Source organism: Cetorhinus maximus, chromosome 15, assembly GCF_964194155.1.
Source record: "Cetorhinus maximus chromosome 15, sCetMax3.hap1.1, whole genome shotgun sequence".
Classification (NCBI taxonomy): Eukaryota; Metazoa; Chordata; class Chondrichthyes; order Lamniformes; family Cetorhinidae; genus Cetorhinus; species Cetorhinus maximus.
Genome location: NC_135893.1, coordinates 82228016 through 82248100, shown reverse-complemented (window position 1 = coordinate 82248100; position 20085 = coordinate 82228016). Strand labels below are relative to the sequence as shown.

Below are 20085 nucleotides of genomic sequence, written 5' to 3'. Positions count from 1 at the left end.
TGTTGGGGGTCAATCATCTCAGTTCCAGGACATCACTGCAGGAGATCTTCAGGGTAGTGAGGAACTTCACATCCGTCTTCACCCAAGAGAATGAGGATGAAGGTATGGAACTCGGGGAGAGAGACTGCGAGGTACTTGAGCAAATTGATATAGGGAGTGACAAGGTATTGGAGGTGTTGGCAGGCTTAAAAGTGGACAAATCTCCAGGTCTGGATGATTTGTGTCCCAGACTGCTGAGGGAGGCAAGGGAGGAAATCACAGGGGTTCTGACCCAAATTTTTAATTCCTCTCTGGCCATGGAGGAGGTGCCAGAGGACTGGAGAACAGCTAATGTGGTTCCGCTATTTAAGAAGGGTTGTAGAGATAAACCAGGGAACTCCAGACCAGTGAGTCTCACGTCAGTGGTAGAGAAACTATTGGAGAAATTTCTGAAGGAGAGAATCTATCTCCACTTGGAGTGGCAAGGTTTGATCAGGGATAGTCAGCATGGCTTTGTCAGAGGGAGGTCATGCCTAACAAATTTGATTGAATTTTTTGAGGAGGTGACCAGATGTGTAGATGAGGGTAGTGCAGTTGATGTAGTTTATATGGATTTCAGCAAAGCCTTTGACAAGGTCCCACATGGGAGACTTATAAAGAAGGCAAAGGCACATGGGATACAGGGTAATTTGATAAGGTGGATTCAAAATTGGCTTAGTTGTAGGACACAGAGAGTGATGACAGAAGGCTGCTTTAGTGACTGGAAGCCAATGTCCAGTGGTGTACCACAGAGATCTGTGCTGGGTTCCCTATTATTCGTCATTTATATAAACGACATAGATGACTATGTGGGGGGTAGGGTTAGTAAGTTTGAAGATGACACAAAGATTGGCCGGGTGGCTAACCATAAGGTTGAGTGTCTTGGGCTACAGGAAGATATAGGCGGGATGGTCAAATGGGCAGATAAGTGGCAGATGGAATTTAACCCTGAAAAGTGTGAGGTGAAACACTTTGGAAGGAGTAATTTGACAAGGAAGTATTCAATGAACATCATGACACTAGGAAGTTCTGAGGAACAAAGGGACCTTGGCATGTGTGTCCATAGATCTCTGAAGGTGGAGGGGCATGTTAGTGGGTGGTGAAAAAGGCATATGGGACACTTGCCTTTATCAATTGAGGCATAGATTACAAAAGTAGGGAGGTCATGTTGGAGTTGTGTAGAACATTGGTGAGTCCCCAGCTGGAGTACTGTGTGCAGTTCTGGTCGCCACATTATAGAAAGGATGTGATTGCACTGGAGGGGGTGCAGAGGAGATTCACCAGGATGTTTCCTGGGATGAAACATTTAAGTTATGAAGAGAGGTTAGGTAGACTTGGGTTGTTTTTGTTGGAACAGAGAAGACTGAGGGGCGACCTGATCGAGGTGTACAAGATTAAGAGGGGCGTGGACAGGATGGATAGGGAGCAGCTGTTCCCCTTAGTTGAAGGGTCAGTCACGAGGGGACACAAGTTCAAGGTGAGGGGCAGGAGGTTTAGAGGGGATGTGAGGAAAACCTTTTTTACCCAGAGGGTGGTGACGGTCTGGAATGCGTTGCCTGGGAGGGTGGTGGAGGCGGGTTGCCTCACATCCTTTAAAAAGTACCTGGATGGAGTATTTGGCACGTCATAACATTCAAGGCTATGGGCCAAGTGCTGGTAAATGGGATTAGGTAGGTAGGTCAGGGGTTTCTCACGTGTCGGTGCAGACTCGATGGGCCGAAGGGCCTCTTCTCCACTATGTGACTCTGTGACTAGTGCCCTAGGCCCAAACATCTTCAGTTGCTTCATCAATGGCCTTCCTTCCATCAAAAGGTCGGAAGTGGGGATGCTCGCTGATGATTGCACAATGTTTAGCACCATTCGCAACTCCTCAGATACCGAAGCAGTCAATGGCTAAATGCAGCATGACCTGGACAATATCCAGGCTTGGGCTAACAAGTGGCAAGTAACATTCGTGTCACACAAGTGCCAGGCAAGGACCATTTCCAACAGAGAAGAGTCTAACCATAGCCTCTTGGCATTCAATGGCATAGCCACCACTGAATCCCCCACTCTCAACACCCCAGGGGTTACCATTGACCAGAAACTGAACTGGAATAGCCATATAAATACTGTGGCTACAAGAGCAGGTCAGAGGCTTGGAATCATGTGACGAGTAACTCACCTCCTAACTCCCCAAAGCCTGTCCATCATCTACAAGGCACAAGTCAGAAGTGTGATGGAATACTCTCCACTTGCCTGGATGGGTGCAGCTCCAACGGCACTCAAGAAGCTTGACACCATCCAGGACAAAGCACACCTTACACAAACATTCACTTCCTCCACCACTGATGAACGGTGGCAGCAGTGTGTACCATCTACAAGATGCAATGCAGCAACTCACCAAGGCTCCTTAGGCAGCACCTTCTAAACCAACGACCACTACCATCTAGAAGGACAAGGGCAGCAGATACGTGGGAACACCACCACCTGGAAGTTCCTCTCCAAGCCACTCACCATCCTGACTTGGAAATATATCGCTGTTCCTTCACTGTCGTTGGGTCAAAATCTTGGAATTCCCTCCCTAACAGCACTGTGGGTGTACCTACACCGCAGGGACTGCAGCAGTTCAAGAAGGCAGCTCACCACCACCTTCTCAAGGGCAATAAATGGTGGCATGTCCAGTGACACCCTCATCCCGTAAATGAATAAAAAAAGATTTCAGAATCACAGGATCACAGTGCAGAAGAGGCCCTTCGGCACATCGAGTCTGCAACACGTGAGAAACACCTGACCTACCTACCTAATCCCATTTACCAGCACTTGGCCCATAGCCTTGAATGTTATGACGTGCCAAGTGCTCATCCAGGTACTTTTTAAAGGATGTGAGGCAACCCGCCTCCACAGCCCTCCCAGGCAGTGCATTCCAGACCGTCACCACCCTTTGGGTAAAATGTTTTTCCTCACATCCCCCCTAAACCTCCTGCCCCTCACCTTGAACTTATGCCCCCTTGTGACTGACCCTTCAACTAAGGGGAATAGCTGCTCCCTAACCACCCTGTCCATGCCCCTCATAATCTTGTACACCTCGATCAGCCTTCTCTGCTCCAACAAAAACAACCCAAGTCTACCTAACCTCTCTTCATAACTTAAATGTTTCATCCCAGGCAACATCCTGGTGAATCTCCTCTGCACCTCCTCCAGTGCAATCACATCCTTCCTATAATGTGGTGACCAGAACTGCACACAGTACTCCAGCTGGGGCCTCACCAAGGTTCTATACAACTCCCAACATGACCTCCCTACTTTTGTAATCTATGCCTCAATTGATAAAGGCAAGTGTCCCATATGCCTTTTTCACCACCCCATTAACATGCCCCTTCGCCTTCAGAGATCTATGGACACACACGCCAAGGTCCCTTTGTTCCTCAGAACTTCCTAGTGTCATGATGTTCATTGAATACTTCCTTGTCAAATTACTCCTTCCAAAATGTATCACCTCACACTTTTCAGGGTTAAATTCCATCTGCCACTTATCTGCCCATTTGACCATCCCGTCTATATCTTCCTGTAGCCCAAGACACTCAACCTTACGGTTAACCACCCGGCCAATCTTTGTGTCATCCGCAAACTTACTAATGCTACCCCCCACATAGTCATCTATGTCTTTTATATAAATGACAAATAATAGGGGACCCAGCACAGATCCCTGTGGTACGCCACTGGACACTGGCTTCCAGTCACTAAAGCAACCTTCTGTCATCACCCTCTGTGTCCTACAACTAAGCCAATTTTGAATCCACCTTATCAAATTACCCTGTATCCCACATGCATTTGCCTTCTTTATAAGTCCCCCACGTGGAGCTTTGTCAAAGGCTTTGCTCAGATCCATATAAACTACATCAACTGCACTACCCTCATCTACACATCTGGTCACCTCCTCAAAAAATTCAATCAAATTTGTTAGGCATGACCTCCCTCTGACAAAGCCATGCTGACTATCCCTGATCAAACCTTGCCACTCCAAGTGGAGATAGATTCTCTCCTCCAGAAATTTCTCCAACAGTTTCCCTACCACTGACGTGAGACTCACTGGTCTGTAGTTCCCTGGTTTATCTCTACAACCCTTCTTAAAAAGCGGAACCACGTTAACTGTTCTCCAGTCCTCTGGCACCTCTCCCGTGGCCAGAGAGGAATTAAAAATTTGAGTCAGAGCCCCTGCAATCTCCTTCCTTGCCTCCCTCAGCAGTCTGGGACACAAATCATCCGGACCTGGAGATTTGTCCACTTTTAAGCCTGCCAACAGCTCCAATACCTTGTCACTCTCTATATCAATTTGCTTAAGAACCTCGCAGTCTCTCTCCCTGAGTTCGATACTTTCATCCTCATTCTCTTGGGTGAAGATGGATGTGAAGTATTCATTCAACACTCTAGCGATGTCCTCTGGCTCCACCCATAGATTGCCCCCCTTGGTCCCTTATGGGCCTTACTCTTTCCCTGGTTATCCTGTTCCCATTGATATACTAATAGAATATCTTGGGATTTTCCCTACTTTTACCTGCCAGAGCTTTCTCATATCCCCTCTTTGCTCTCCTAATTGCTTTCTTAAGCTCCACCCTGCACTGTCTGTACTCCACTAATGCCTCTGCTGATTTGCTTCCTTTGTACCTGCTAAAAGCCTCTCTTTTCCTTCTCATCGTAACCTGAATATCTCTGGTCATCCATAGTCCTCTGGGCTTGTTACTCTTTCCTATCACCCTAGAGGGAACATGTTGAGCCTGTACCCTCCCCATTTCCTTTTTGAACACCCCCCACCGTTCCTCTGTAGATTTCCCCACAAGTAACTGTCCCCAGTCTACCTTGGCCAGATCCTGCCTTATTTTACTAAAGTCCACTCTCCCCCAATCCAAAACATTTTTTTGCAACTTGTTGATTTCTTTGTCCATAACAAACTTAAACTGTACCATGTTGTGGTCGCTATCACCTCAGCCACCTGTCCGGCTTCATTCTCCAGAATTAGGTCCAGCAATGCACCGTCCCTTGTTGAACCCTCTACATATTGACCTAAAAAGTTCTCCTGTACACATTTCAAGAAATCCACTCCATCCAAGCCCTTAACACTATGTCTATCCCAATTAATGTTGGGAAAATTGAAATCACCCAATATAATTACCCTATTGTTATTGTTTTTACACACCTCACAAATTGTGTACATATTTGCTCCTCAATTTCCCGCTGACTATCTGGGGGTCTATAATAAACATCTAATATTGTGGTTGCCCCTTTTTTATTCCTAAGCTCTACCCACAAAGCTTTATTCGATGCCCCCTCCAAGATATCACCTCTCCTTACTGCAGTAACTGACTCCTTAACTAATAATGCAACGCCTCCTCCTCTTTTACCCCCTCCCCTGTCTCGCCTGAAGATTATATATCCCGGAATGTTGAGCTGCCAATCCTGCCCTTCCTTCAGCCATGTCTCAGTGATGGCTACTATATCACAATTCCACATGTCAATCCTCACCCTTAACTCATCCATTTTACCTGTAATATTCCTGGCATTAAAGTAGAGGCCATCCAGCCTTGCCTTACTCCCTTGAAGCTTATTGCAGCTGTACTCCCTCTGGCTTGATTGTTTTACTGTATTATGATGTGTCCCTATTCTGCTAACATTGTGTCCCCTCCCCCTGCCGAATTAGTTTAAACTCCTCCCAACAGCATTAGCAAACACGCCCACAAGGATGTTAGTCCCGCTCTGGTTCAGATGTAGACCGTCCCACTTGTACAGGTCCCACCTTCCCCAGAAACGGTCCCAGTGATCCAGGAATCTAAAACCATCCCCCCTGCACCAACTCTTAAGCCACGTATTCATCTGTGCTATTCTCCTATTTCTGAGCTCGCTAGCACATGGCACTGGGAGTAATCCAGAGATTACAACCCGAGAGGTCTTGCTTATTAGTTTACTGCCTAACTCCCTGAATTCTTGATGCAAGACCTCATCCCTCTTTCTACCTATGCCATTGGTACCAACATGTACCATGACCTCTGCCTTATCACCCTCCCCCTTCAGGATGCCCTGCAGCCGTACAGGGACATCCCAGACCCTGGCACCAGGGAGGCAACATACCATCCTGGAGTCACGTTGACAGCCACAGTAGCGCCTATCTGTTCCCCTCACTATAGAATCCCCTATTACTATTGCTCATCCTCCCTTCCTCCCCTCCTGTACAGACAGGCTGCTTATGGTGCCAGAAGCTTGGCTCTGTCCGCACTCCCTGGAGGAACCAGTGCCCTCATCAGCCTCCAAAATGGAATACCAATTTGCGAGCTGGACCCCAGGGGACTCCTGAACTACCTGCCAGTTTTTTTTTTCTTTTTTTAAAATTCCACCACCTGCCATGGTGGGATTTGAACCCAGGTTCTCAGAGCATTACCCTGGGTTTCGGCATTACTAATCTGGTAACAATACCACTGCACCACCCCCTCCCTCCTGGGGGCTGACAAGAGTGAGTTGAATCCAGCCCAGGGTTTGCTGGCTGATTCTCCAGGAGGACTAATTAGTGATTCTGCTGCTCAGACTAAGTTAGAATACACATCCTACTGGTCACGTTTGGCTTTGCATTCTGTTTACCTGCATTCTCAGCCAGGAGTCTGTGTGAAGGGTAAAGTAGTCGAAGGCCACAGATATCCATACCATAGCCAAGGATGAGCTGCAGTGTGTGATGAAGGGCCATAGGATTAATCAATAAGTTCTCAAACACTAATGCCATGGTAACCTGAAACAAAGTAATGTTGAAATTAATCAATCAAATGGCACTTTAATTCTCAGTAAGCATCTAATGCAATCCGTTATCCTCCACACATGAAAGGAGAAACTTATAGACAAGAGTTTGCCCACAACTTCCTGTTGTGTGTGGTGGTGGGCATGGTCTGCTATCGTGTTTCCTCCAGTCGGTATTTGCTGGAGTACTGATATGGTGTACAAGTGCTGTATGCCTTAACGTCATTTCTCGCATGATTTTAAGTAAGTTTTTAGCATTCCCAACACTTGGGATGTGTGTCTCTTTATTCCTGTGGCCCATCATTAGCTATGGACCTGACTGGATATTCGCACAGGCCTGTTCCATTCTAACACTGTCACTGATATGTGACAGCAGTGTGTGATCCTGTCCTTACCTCTGGTTTCTCCTCACAGCTCTCACCGATCTCAGTTACTGAGGGACAATAGCTCTCGTCTGTCTCTACTGTCTGCCAATAAAACCCCATCTCAATTTCAAATATTTTCTTAACCGTCTGTGTAAAAACCAAAGGACAAATTCAAAATCTGATCAGAGTCACACATTTAAAGATCCTGTGCTTGTTATATTATCTTTCACATCCTCCAGTGCAACTAAACAATAAACACACACAGTGTGACCCGCATTCACGTGACCCGCGAGTGCTCAATGTGAACAAAACAATTTATTCAAGCCCACCTTGAGATCTGGGTTGACAGAGATCATGGAATTGAGACGAACTGGGGGAATGTAGATATGTGGAGAGAACATTTGATCTTGAAGAGAATTGTTCAGTTGCTTACTCCACCATGTCACTGCTTTCAGGCATGTTTGGGATAAGAATTTCACAACTAGCTGATAAAATATTGACGTTCCTCGCAGTTCCTCCTTTGTCTGTGAATAACCAAAGAAAGGAGGCTAGGGTAATCAGTTCTCCAACTAAATATCCCCGTGATAGTGTCTGTCCCTTTAGTCACCCAGGAACAACAGCTATCCTGGCATCCCATTGAGAATAGGTAGGGCTGGTTAGCACATCTGGCCAAGGCTCTAAAGCACTGGTTAAGGCCTTGCAGTGTCTTCACTCTTTAAAATGATGGGCGTCTTCCACAGACAGTGCAATTCATACAGTCCTGGATACTTCCTAGGGAGAACAAGAGGTGAAGATGCACAGCCTGTGATGTTAACTGCTCCAGGACCTTATACATGTCCTATTCACATTATTCTCATGCTGTAAATATGTCCTCCTACTCACAAAATGCATGCATTACAGTTCTTTCTCATCCCCAAGCAACTTAAAAGTCAAAATCCTAAACAGCATAGTGTGCCTCTGTAAGTTGTGAGAGCTGAGGTGGGAGGGAGGGAATGTAGCTTGTGGGCCACACATATCATTGCACAAATGAAGGTCACTACAAAGTACTAATCTTTCTTCATTCAGTATCCTCTGGATAAACCAGCATTCAGATTAGAAAGACTCAGCATGGATAGTATGAGTAGACACTACTGACCTTGTTTTTCCGGCTCTTATTGTAGATGGGCTTGTTGGGGCTTAGACCCTGACTCACTGGCACCACACAAACATAAAGAGCCAGGCCATCTTCTTGCCAGGTCTGTTGAAGACCCACCACCTGAAACGGTGCCCTCAGCTCAGCCTCAGCACAGTCTCCATGTAATGCATTCACAGGAACCAGCTGAGTGGGCACCTGGTCAACAGGAAAAACAGTTTGTTTATAAATAAACATTTCGAAAGTTGGAAGTATCAGTTAATTCAAAGTATTAGATGGATTTTTTTTTTTCAGTTAGCTATCATCTTGTAGTCATCTGTCTTCCACACATTGAAGTAGTGGGAAATAACAGGCTGAAATCCGTGAAAGCCAGACACAAAACACTTGTAATTTTTTTGGGAAGAAATGGACCACCATATTGGAAAGAAGTGAAATATGAAATACCAACGCACTCCTGTCCAGGTGATGTGAAAGAAACTAAAATAAGACTGTGTCTAGTTGGAGACCACAACCCCTGTTCAGCCTAGGAATACTGGAGTTCAGTATCTCATTGTCCGTTTTTAGCCAGAAACTCACCAGGGAAAGGAACCACGACACCAGTGCATTATACAAGTTGGATGTGGTCATCATACTGTCCAGCAAGTGTCCGGCCTGCTGTCCACTTGTCACAAGTTGACCACAGCTGGAGAGTTGGACAGTCAGTAGAAGCATGTCACTTCTTCCTTTCTGGGGTAAAGTGCTGATGTTGGGCAAATAGGAGGCCTCCTGAAAACAAAGAGAAGAGAATGAGCCAAAGGCTGCAGAGCTTTCTCTGGTTTTAAATGGAAGTTGATTGCCCAGTTATCCAAAAGATAAAAGGAATCTGAGACTGCAAACCTCATATCTCACACAGTATCACTGTCCCCTCACTGATACCTAATACTTCACACATCTCGCTGTGCGATAACAGGAGCAGGTCATTGAGGGTAATACTAATGACAGTGGTTTTGGTAAGGAAATTGCTGGTAGTTCCTGCAGGAGATGTTCACAATTCAACATTGCTACAGATGTTCCCTGTCTCCTTTTCATTTTCTTCTGAAGTAGCTCCTTCAAGTCACCACAGCACAAATCTCTGGGTAGCCACTGTGAAGGCTGCTGGTGGCCCACTAAATCCTGCTTGCTCAATTGCAATCCCAACTCATCACTCCACCTATCAAGAATTGGACAGTGATCCCAGAGACACGTTCCAAATTAGACTTCTTCTGGAAAGTTCAACTGGAAGGTTCACCACTTGGGCATCCGAGTTCCTGAACTGGAAAAATCACCCAGAAAAATTTGCCGTTCGTGCAAAATCTAAGGCTGCAAGATCCACCCAGTATCTCAATCTCTCACTGTCACCCTCTAGTTCATATTTCACACAGTATCTCTGTTCTAGTCCCACCTTCAGATGTGTTCATTGACAACCGGAGAAAATTCTATTCTTGTTTCATTTTCCTTTCTAAATCCTGCACTTATGTAGGAATGAGGTAAAGAGAAATTTCTTCACTCAGAGCAGAGGGTTACGAATCTTTGAAATTCTCTACCCATGAGCTGTGAATGATCAGCCATTGAGCATATTCAAGGCTGAGATTGATAGATTCTTAGGTACTAGGGGAATCAAGGAATAGGAGGATAGTGCAGAAAAGTGGAATTGAGGTAGAAGATCAGTTACAATCTTATTGGACGATAAGAGGCTCCTGCTCCTTTTTTAATGTTCTCACAGATTTCAACAAAAAGGAGCTGAGTGGGTATAAAAAAATGGATGAAAAAATGTTCCAGGCATTCTCTCCACGGTGCACTGCGCACGCTAACCTGTGAAAGAGGAGTGACATTCCGTCCGTGCTATGCTGCTCACAATAACCATGTGGAAGCGGAATGATGTCCCTTCCATACTGCACTGCACACACTAACCGTGTGGAAAAGGAGTGGCGTTCCCTCTGCACCACGCTGCTTTCCTGTCTCAGACCTCAGGGGCTTCAGGCTGTCCAGCTGCCTGTGCAGCCGCTGTCGGCTCTGCTGCTCTTTCCTCTTGTGCTCTCTCTGCCTTTGGTCATTTGGCTCCAGACTGCGACTGCGGCATAGATTACTGTTTCAAAATTAAATAGAATGGAAAAGCAGAATATTTTTTAAAAGGCGAGTAGCTTGTAAATGTTGATGTTCAAAAGGTCTAGATGTACCCTTAAAACAAATAAAGAAAGTTAGCATACAGGCACTGCAAGCAATTAGGAAGGCAAATAGCATGTTGGCCTTTACTGCAAGGGGGCTAGACAGCAAGAATAAGGGAGACTTGCTACAATTGCATAGGACTTTGGTGAGACCACATCTGGAATACTGTGGGCAGTTTTGATCTTCATATCTAAAGATGGATATGCTTGCATTGGAAGCGACACTGTGAAGGTTCACTAAATTGGTTCCCAGGAAGAGAGGCTGAGTAAATTGGGCTTATACTCTCTGGAATTTAGAAGAATGAAAGGTGATCTCATTGAACATAAGAAATATGAACAGAAGTAGACCATTTGGCCCCTCGAGCCTGCTCCACCATTCAATAAGATCATGGTTGATCTTCTTGTGTTTCGATTTCCACATTCCATCTACTCCCGCTAGCCTTTGATTCCCTTGCCTAACAAGAATCTATCTACCTCTGCCTTAAAAATATTCAATGACCCCGCCTCCACCACCTTCTGAGGCAGAAAGTTCCAAAGGTGCACAAACCTCTGATAGAAAAAATTTCTCTTCATCTCTGTCCTAAAAGGGCGACTCTTAATTTTAAAACAGTGCCCCTTAGTTCTGGACTCAGCCTCAAGAGGAAATATCCTTTCGACATCCACCTTGTCAAGGCCGTTCAGAGTCTTGTATGCTTCAATCCTATCACCCCTCACTCTTCTAAACTCCAGTGGAAACAAGCCCAGTCCAACCAATCTTTCCTCATAAGACAACCCACTCATTCCAGGTATCAATCTAGTAAAACTCCTCTGAACCGCCTCCATGCATTTACTTCCTTCATTAAATAAGGGGACCAAAACTGCACACAATATTCGAGGTGCAGTCTTACCAATGCCTTGTATAACTGAAGCATAACATCCTTATTTTTACGTTCAATCCCTCTCGTAATAAAGGATAGCATTCCATTAGCCTTCTTAATTACTCGCTGTACTTGCATACTAACTTTTTGTGACTCATGTACGAGAACATCTAGATCCCTCTGCACCTCAGAATTATGCAGCCGTTCTCCATTTAAGTAATACTCTGGTTTTTGTTCTTCCTGCCAAAGTGAACAACTTCACATTTTCCTAAATTATACTCCACTTGCCAGATCTTCGCCCACTCACTCAACCTATCTATATCCATCTGCAACCTGCTCATGTCCTCTTCACAACATTCTTTCCTACCTATCTTTGTGTCAAGATTGTGAAAGGACTTGATAGGGTAGACACAGAGATTGTTTCCCCTGGCTGTGGAAATAGAATATGGGGGCAGTCTCAAGAGAAGGGGCTGATCATTTAGGATTGAGATGAGGAGAAATTTCTTCACCCGAAGGGTTGTGAATCTTTGGAAATCTTTATCTCAGAAAGCTATGGATGCTCCATCGTTGAATATATTTAAGGCTGAGTTAGACATATTTCTGGTGACTCAATGAATCAAGGGATATTGGGAGCAGGCGGGAAAGTGGAATTGAGGCTGAAGATCAGCCATGGTTGCAATGAATGGAGGAGCAGGCTCTTAAGGCCATATGGTCTACTTTTGCTCCCATTTCTTATGTTATGTTCTAAATCAAAAGACTTTACAATAGGGAACAAAATAATTACATCCAATTTACTCACTAACAGTAGTTAAACATCTTGCTGAAGGTTGGCGTTCACTGACTGGAATGTTAGATTACTTGTCATAAATGTAGGCTTTTTATTCTTTGAACAAAGTTCTGCCTCAATAAATTATTGTGGATAAATATTGTTAGACACTTGCCCTTTAAAAAGTTCACATACTGAGTGGAGATGTGATCTTTCCCCATTCTTCTGCGTCAGGGCTTAATTCTCTGGGAGAGAAGATATACTGTGGTAACAAGTGCACCAAAAATGAACCAATCTCTACCTATCTTTTGTGGGATGAGGACACAATCAGGCTCTTCTGTGATGGTCAGCCGGCCCATCAGTTACTGTCTAGGCTCACAGAAGAGTGGCCTGTTGACTGAGGTACTGGGGGCTCCTGAAAGCCACTGACCTGAACACCAACAAGTCACTGAGGAGGTTATAGATTTGATGCATTAAATACAACCATAATGGCTTGCAATTATACTGCACCTTTTCCACTTCACAGATAAGAGAGAAATATTAGGAGGGGTGACCAAATACTTGGCCAAAAAGGTGGATTTTAAGGGAGATCTCAAAGGACGAGAGGAAGGTTGAGATACAGAAAGGTTTAGGGAGAGAATTCCAGAATGTGGAGTCTAAAAGGGTGAAAGAGCAAATGTAATGAGCTAGGGATAATGCACAAGAGATAGGGTCTGAGAAATGGAGAGTTTGCAGGGTGTTAGAATCATAGGATCTTACAGAACAGAAGGTCATTCAGCCCACTGTGCCTGTGCTGGCTTCTAAGGAGCTATCCAATTAATCCCACTGCCCTGCTTTTCCCCCATTGCCTAATATGTTGTCACCTGGTGAATGTTACAGAGGTTGGCATAGGTGAGGCAATGAATGGATTTAAAGTTATGGAAGAGAATTTTAAATTCGGTGTGTTGAGGGACCAATAGCCAATTTGGGTCATAGGTGGTCTGTAGAATCACTGAGGTCAGCCAAGGCACATTGCTCTTCTGTAACTGGAGGGACAAATCACAGAGAGCGAGGGAGAGAGAGAGAGATAGAGGGAGAGAGAGAGAAAGAAAAATCAGAAGAGAAAGGAAATTAGTGGAGAAACAACAGTTTGAATTTTGATGAAAGGTCATCTTCCTGAAAGTTTACCTCTGTTTCTCTCTCAGTAGACGCTACCATACCTGCTGAGTAATTCCAGCATTTTCAGTTTTATTTCAGATTTTCAGCATCTTCAGTATTTTGCTTTTGTTTTGAAGAATAGATTGATATTTTGTTAGAGCATCTACGCAGTATCCCCGTCTCAGACATATGCCCTTCCTTACCGGTTTATATTTGCAGGATATTGCTCCATCCTAGGCAGTGTTGGCTCACTCTGTCTAACAGATGGTATTGTGACTTTTGAAGCACAGTTTTTCAGTGTGGGAGCAGATGTCAGGGCAAGTTGGTCACAGGGACTGGAACTGAGTTCCTCTAGGGCTCTTCTCTCCGTGTTGGTATTTGGAGCCACAGACACTCCAAGTCGTTCACCAACAGGTTTCCTGATTTCACTTCTTGCTTTCCTTCTCTTCATCTGGGTTGGTTTGGCTGCTTCACCAGTTGCTCCTGCCTGTCCAGCTGTACATTTAGAATCACTGTATGGCATTTTTACATACTTGACAGAGGCTTTTCGCAGTTGCTTCAGTAACATGCTTTTACCAGTACAGTCGCTGTATCTGGTAGAGAAAAATAGAATCAGGTGCATGAATAATATTAAAATCATGTGTAGTAAGTCCATAATTCTGCAAGAGAGAGGTCTGGGCGAATACTCCGGGGGTAAGTACAAATCCCATCACATCAGCTGGGGTAATTTAAATTCAATTAATTAAATATATTTGGAATAAAAAATCAAGTCTCATTAATAATGATCATGAACCCAATGGATTGTTTAAAAACCTATATGGTTCACTAATGTCCTTCAGCTGATGAAATCTGCTGTCCTGACCCGGTCTGGCCTACATGTGAGTCCAGGCCCACAGCAATGTGGCTAGCTCTTAACTGCCCTCTCAACTGGCCTAGTAAGCCACTCGGTTGCAGATGGCTTACTATCACCTGCTCAAGGACACTTAGGGATGGGCAATAAATTCTGACCTTGACATCAATGCCCAAGGATGAATTAAAAAAAGTCTGCCCCATTCCCCCTGCTGCATGTGCACCTGAGTCACCCAGCATGAGAATTGGAAGTCAAGGCTCCCACTAGTATTGCATATCTCTCCATAAAGCCCCTATGGTAACCAGTGTATGTTGATCTCTGTGCAAGTTGAACAGTTTCCTTAAATTTCAGTACAAAGTAGCATATATCTTAGTTTCAGGAAGAAAATTTAACAGGAAGCATCACTGTGGTATAACTCACATGGATAGAATAACCAATCTGTGTCACATGATGTAATCTCAGTCCCACAAATAAACATAGGTCGCAATTCATTCACACCACACCAATGAACATCAAACAAGTTCCTTCAGCCAATGTGCCTCTGGTTTGATGGGATTAAATTGAATTGAGAGAGCTCAAATCCCAGTTATCCATTCAAATAGCATGATTTTCATTCACACACAAAATGATTAACCTTCCTACCCCGAGTCACTCTGTGGCTCGTTCTGTTCTCGGTCACTGTCTTGGGTTGACATGCTGTTCTGGTTGTCTTCCTCAAAGGATGATTCTGTAGAACTATGTAAAGCAACAGGTACAGGAATAGGAATTAAAGATAAGGGTTTACCCTCATACCCACTGCCAACTAGTGGGGATTCTGGCAGCAGCAAGACCTTAGGAAATGACTGAACATGTCGCCATGGTGATGAGGGCTCATGAACCCAGTAAATCTAACAAGAAACCAACAGGACACAGGTAGGCTCACAGCTCGAAGTTACATATTGAAGAGATTAGGTAACAACTTCAGCTTGGCCTAGCTTCCTTTAGTTTGGGTGGGTTTTGAAATCCAGTGCTCCCAAGGTACAAAGTACTCACAGGGAGTGTAATTCAGGAAAACATACATGCCTGCAAATTCTACTTCCCTTTGTAAGTGCTGGATCATGGGTAACCTGTCATTATTTCTGTAACAGTGTGGACATTTTGGAAAGAAATGGATAATTTTCTTAAAGCTATTAAGCCATGAGGGGTAATAATGCCTGTTAACCATTTAAGTGGGTTGTAAGAAGACCTGGATAGTAAATTTTAGTTTAACTTGGCCATTTATATATATGTCACTTCAGTTCTAGGATATCACTGCCGGAGGTCCTCAGGGTAGTGTCCTAGGCCCAACCACCTTCAGCTGCTTCATCAATGATCTTCCTTTCATCATAAGGTCAGAATTGAGGATGTTCGCTGATGATTGAACAATATTCAGCACCATTCACAACTCCTCAGATACTGAAGCAGTCCATGTCCAAATGCAGCATGACCTGGACAATATCCAGGCTTGGGTTGGCAAGCGGCAAGTAACATTCACGCCACACAAGTGCCAGGCAATGACCATCTCCAACAACAGAGAATTTAACCATCGCCCCTTGACATTCAATGGGCTTACCATCACATAATACCCTACTATCAACATCCTGGGGGTTATCATTGACTGGAAACTGAACTGGACTAGCCGTATAAATACTGTGTTTACAAGAGCAGGTCAGAGGCTATGAATCTTGCAGCGAGTAAATCACCTCTTAATTCCCCAAAGCCTGTCCGCCATCTACAAGGCACAAATTAGGAGTGTGATGGAATACTTTCCACTTGCTTGGATGAGTGCAGCTCCAACAACACTCAAGAATTTTGACACCATCCAGGACAAAGCAGCCCGCTTGATTGGCACCACACAAACACTCACCCCATCCACCACCGACAACCAGTGGCAGCAGTGTGTACCATCTACAAGGTGCATTGCAGAAACTCACCAAGGCTCCTTAGGCAGCACCTTCAAAACCCACGACTGCTACCATCTAGAAGGACAAGGGCAGCAAGTACATGGGAACACCATCACCTGGAAGTTCCCCTCCAAGCCACTCACCACCCTGACTTGGAAATATATCGCTGTTCCTTCTCTGTCGCTGGGTTAAAATCTTGGAACTCCCTCCCTAACAACACTGTGGGTGTACCTACACCACAGGGACTGCAGTGGTTCAAAAAGGCAGCTCCCTACCACCTTCTCAAAGGCAACTGGGGATGGACAATAAATGCTGGCCTACCCAGCAATGCCCACATCTCATAAATGAATAAGAAAAGAAAGTTTTTACATTACATTCACTGTAGTAAGCTAACAAGGCCAAGAGACCATTTTGTACTAATATAGGGCCAAAGAAGCTGTTTTCTACTTAGTACTTTATAGTAATTCACATGTATTAATTAATTACTGTATGATAGTAACCAGCCAGCAATAGATGATCAAATAAGTAGTGAGCCTCCATGTATAATTGAGGGAAAAGTAATTAGTCAGGTAGTTCATTAAAGGCTAGATAATATGCTAATGTTTGAAGTTTAAAGTATTAATTTGCTGCTGTAAGCATTCTCTGTGGGAACAGAGAGCACTCGATACCACTGTCTATGGCCGTCTGAAGCAGGTACATATGAACATACAAGTTAAGAGCAGGCCCCTCCAGCCTGCTCCGCCATTCAATAAGATCATTGCTGATCTGATTGCAACCTGAACTCCACATTCCTGCCTGCCCCCAATAACCTTTCACCTCCTTGCTTATCAAGGTACAAGAGAATGAATGGAGAATTGTCCAAACTCAAATAAAACAAAGATCATGAAATGTTCCATTGTTCTTCTCCATGGAACAATGTACGTAAATGACTAAATCCAACTAAATTAACCCAATAACAACAATGACCAATCGGATAATTACAACAGAATTAATTTGAGATGAGGTAAGGCTATTTCAAGAGTTAAAAGTGGGTTCCAAGAGCCATTTTGTTGCTTGCAAGTTGGACTATGGTCGTGGTGATACGGAGTGCCTCCTGGGCAGGATTTGTAGGAAATCACTGCCAGAGAGAGAACCAGAGGAACATTTACACTTCAACCTGGGGTGTTTGCCCAAACTGCAGGTGTAAAGGTCAGTCGTGCATTGATAAGTGTATCTTTTCCTTTCTTTTTAAATAAGCTTTCATATTATTTGCTATTTTGGAGTCCTGTCTTGCTTTATGGTTAAGTCTCATTCAAACTAACCCATTTTAGAAGGTCAATTCGGAACTGATTAATCATGCCGTGTACAACTAAATAAAACTGGATCTAAATTTAAATTAAATACCCCTTTAAAACTGACAGGGATTCAATCTCAAAAATCTGCTATGAAATAAATACTGCAGTTACACACTATTTGTACAGACATGGAGAAGTCAAGTCTTATCTTTCAGTATTCAGAATTCATGGAGTGTGCAGCCCATCTACATAGGAACTGTTTTGCACTGGGAACCAATTCAGCAGACTTGTTAGCACAGACTGAATACTTCTTCCTAAACACATTTACAGCATGTTACCCTGGATTACTGCCCATTACCTGTCATTCTGCAGACATGTGAGCTTCTCCTTACTGTTTCTGCAGCCTGTCTGTGATGTCCTTCTTTCCTGCTCCCAGTTCCGTAGGTCAATGAAAACAGTTTTTGGTTCAGAATCCTTTCTCATTGTCAGCTTTTCTTCCATCCACCTGGTACATGTGTTTGCTTCAGGACTGAGAGCATGAAATGAGAAAATAGAAAAGGTTAATAAGGCTATTGTTTAACAAAAAGCTATACTGTGAGGTAACAAATACACCTCCTATGCAGATCTGAAATCATGGCTGGGAATTTCCTTGATGTTATTCCTATTTCGCCATCATAACTTTGACAGAATGTGGTTTCCAGAACACTTCTGGTATGTCAGAGAAATGATTAGGCGCTTTAAAAATGCAATCAGTCTCTCAGAACGTCATGAACATTAAAGATCCCACAATAATATTCAAAGAGGAAGAGAGTTCTCTCGATATCTTGGCTAATTTTCCACCATCAATCAACACCACCCAAAATAACAGATTAATTTGGCATTTTTCTCATTTGCTATTTGTGAGTTTGTAGTGTGCAAATTGATCTTTTTTTGCCTACAACTACTCTGAATATCAAAAATAATTAATTAACAGTAAGACGCTTACTGAAATGTTCTTTACATATCTTAATCACTGAATGAAATATACATATTGTTAGGTGTGAACTTAATTCATTCATTTTTAATATATTATCCAAAGTTCCTAATGACTGCCAAATAGCTTTGTTTCTGATTCCCATTCCCTGATTTTCAACTAAAAGCACATTTTAAACTTAAAAGCACATTTTCTGAAACCATATTTTTAACAAATTAAACTCTCATATTATTGATTACTAACTTGTTTTATACCTCAGGAAATATTTGAGGTCATTGGTTCTGCCTCCGTCAAGCCTGGTCCATCTCACCCTGTCAGGCTGGTGCTCTCCATTACACACTGGTGTTTGGTTGGTCAACGTGACAACTCCCCCTGACTGCTTGACAGACAGTGAGGTGAGCTGTTCCATAAGGCTCTGCTCTCTATTGACACGAGAAGGTACTGTATAGCAAATGAGAACACAGAGTGAAATCCGCTTACACTAGATGCAGATTTGCATTTCTTTTCACACAATAAAACAAGTAGTTGTACAAAAGCTAGTTAAGGTGCAACTCTGAGACAATGTAGCACATAGCTCCATTAGTGTATGGTTCTTTACAGCTTGTAACTGAGGAGCGCTCTGTATTCTCAGCAGTAATTAAGTATGTGCAGTCACCCAGGAAATGTTGTCATCCATTGTAACTTTTACAATCGGTAAATCGAAGTCATAATGCATGCTAATGAACTAAAGAAAAATCAGCCATGCATCTTTAACAAGTCAACTGTAACCTATCTAATTATATGGGATGAAGGCATGTTACAGGAGGTGGAAAGGAAGCATTTGTCTGTACCTGATTTAGCCAATTCCTGACCTGCCCTGGCCTGACACTCACAGAGTGCTTAAAGTAGGTGTTTCACTCCTTACTTTGATCAGCACATACACCAGAAAAATTAAATTCACCCATCTACATCTTTTTTTCCAAAAATATACTTTATTCATAAAATTTATAAAAGTACATTGTTTTTTTTTTACATACACCAAATCAGTTTCTTCCAATACTGTATATTACTCACTACATTTACAATTGCAGTTACTATTTACAATATTCATTACATATCAAACATACAGCCCAAGGGGTTTTACCCAGTTTCCAGCCTCTCAGTTTACCATGACTGAAAGGCCTCAGAGGGTGGCCTCTCTCCAATGCAGCTTTGCAGCGGCTGCATGAAGCTTTAGTGCATCCCTCAGCACAATGTCCTGGACCTTGGAATCCGCCAGTCTGCAATATTCGGTTGTGGGCAACTCTTTTCAAAGGAAGATCAGCAAGTTTCAGGCAGACTAAGGTGCATCTTTCACCAAGTTAATGATTCTCCAATCGCAGTTGATGTTTATCTCGATATGCATCCCTGGGAACAGTCTGTAGTCCTGCGTCACAGAGCTAATCAAGATGAACCTCAACAAAAGCCACTGCACTCTTTTCAGACCTTCTTTGCAAAGGCACATTCCTGAAGAAGGTGGACACCAGTCTCTTCCCTGCCACAGCCGCCTCAAGGGCAACGCAGAGGGGGTGAGACTCTGAGCATACAGGAAGGAACTGACAGGGAGAGCCTTTCTCATCACCAGCTAAACTACATCAATTCACTCATCTACTGCTGCCTCCACAAGGCTGCTTCTCAAGCTCAGACCACAATCCCTGTGAGAATGGCTAATTTGGAGAATCGTGGGACACTGTTCACATCAAGTACATAGTGAATTGCTGGAAAAAAGTTTTTATCTTTCATAAATGCTTCACTCCAACTGCTGTCAAGCTACAAATCACTGACATATATTGTGCTCATCACATACAGATAATAATCACATAGAGATAAT

The 20085-nt window shown here is 43.7% G+C and overlaps 1 protein-coding gene across 11 annotated transcripts in view; it reads right to left on the bottom strand.

Annotated features, from left to right (window-relative positions):
* LOC144690875 (dynein axonemal assembly factor 8) overlaps nucleotides 1–20085 on the bottom strand; it is an 88673-nt gene that overhangs the window by 34696 nt on the left and 33892 nt on the right. For all 11 annotated transcript variants that reach the window (XR_013578983.1, XR_013578982.1, XR_013578984.1 and 8 more), the window contains 10 exons: nucleotides 18491–18677; nucleotides 17622–17792; nucleotides 14710–14802; nucleotides 13421–13810; nucleotides 10204–10378; nucleotides 8851–9039; nucleotides 8278–8472; nucleotides 7472–7666; nucleotides 7173–7289; nucleotides 6628–6772 (listed from right to left, as the gene is read on the bottom strand). Coding sequence is in view for 8 of the 11 variants with exons in the window: in XM_078558734.1 (XP_078414860.1) it covers nucleotides 6628–6772; nucleotides 7173–7289; nucleotides 7472–7666; nucleotides 8278–8472; nucleotides 8851–9039; nucleotides 10204–10378; nucleotides 13421–13810; nucleotides 14710–14802; nucleotides 17622–17792; nucleotides 18491–18677 (1857 nt within the window). In the remaining 3 variants the exon portion in view is untranslated. The remainder of the gene's footprint in view (nucleotides 1–6627; nucleotides 6773–7172; nucleotides 7290–7471; nucleotides 7667–8277; nucleotides 8473–8850; nucleotides 9040–10203; nucleotides 10379–13420; nucleotides 13811–14709; nucleotides 14803–17621; nucleotides 17793–18490; nucleotides 18678–20085) is intronic.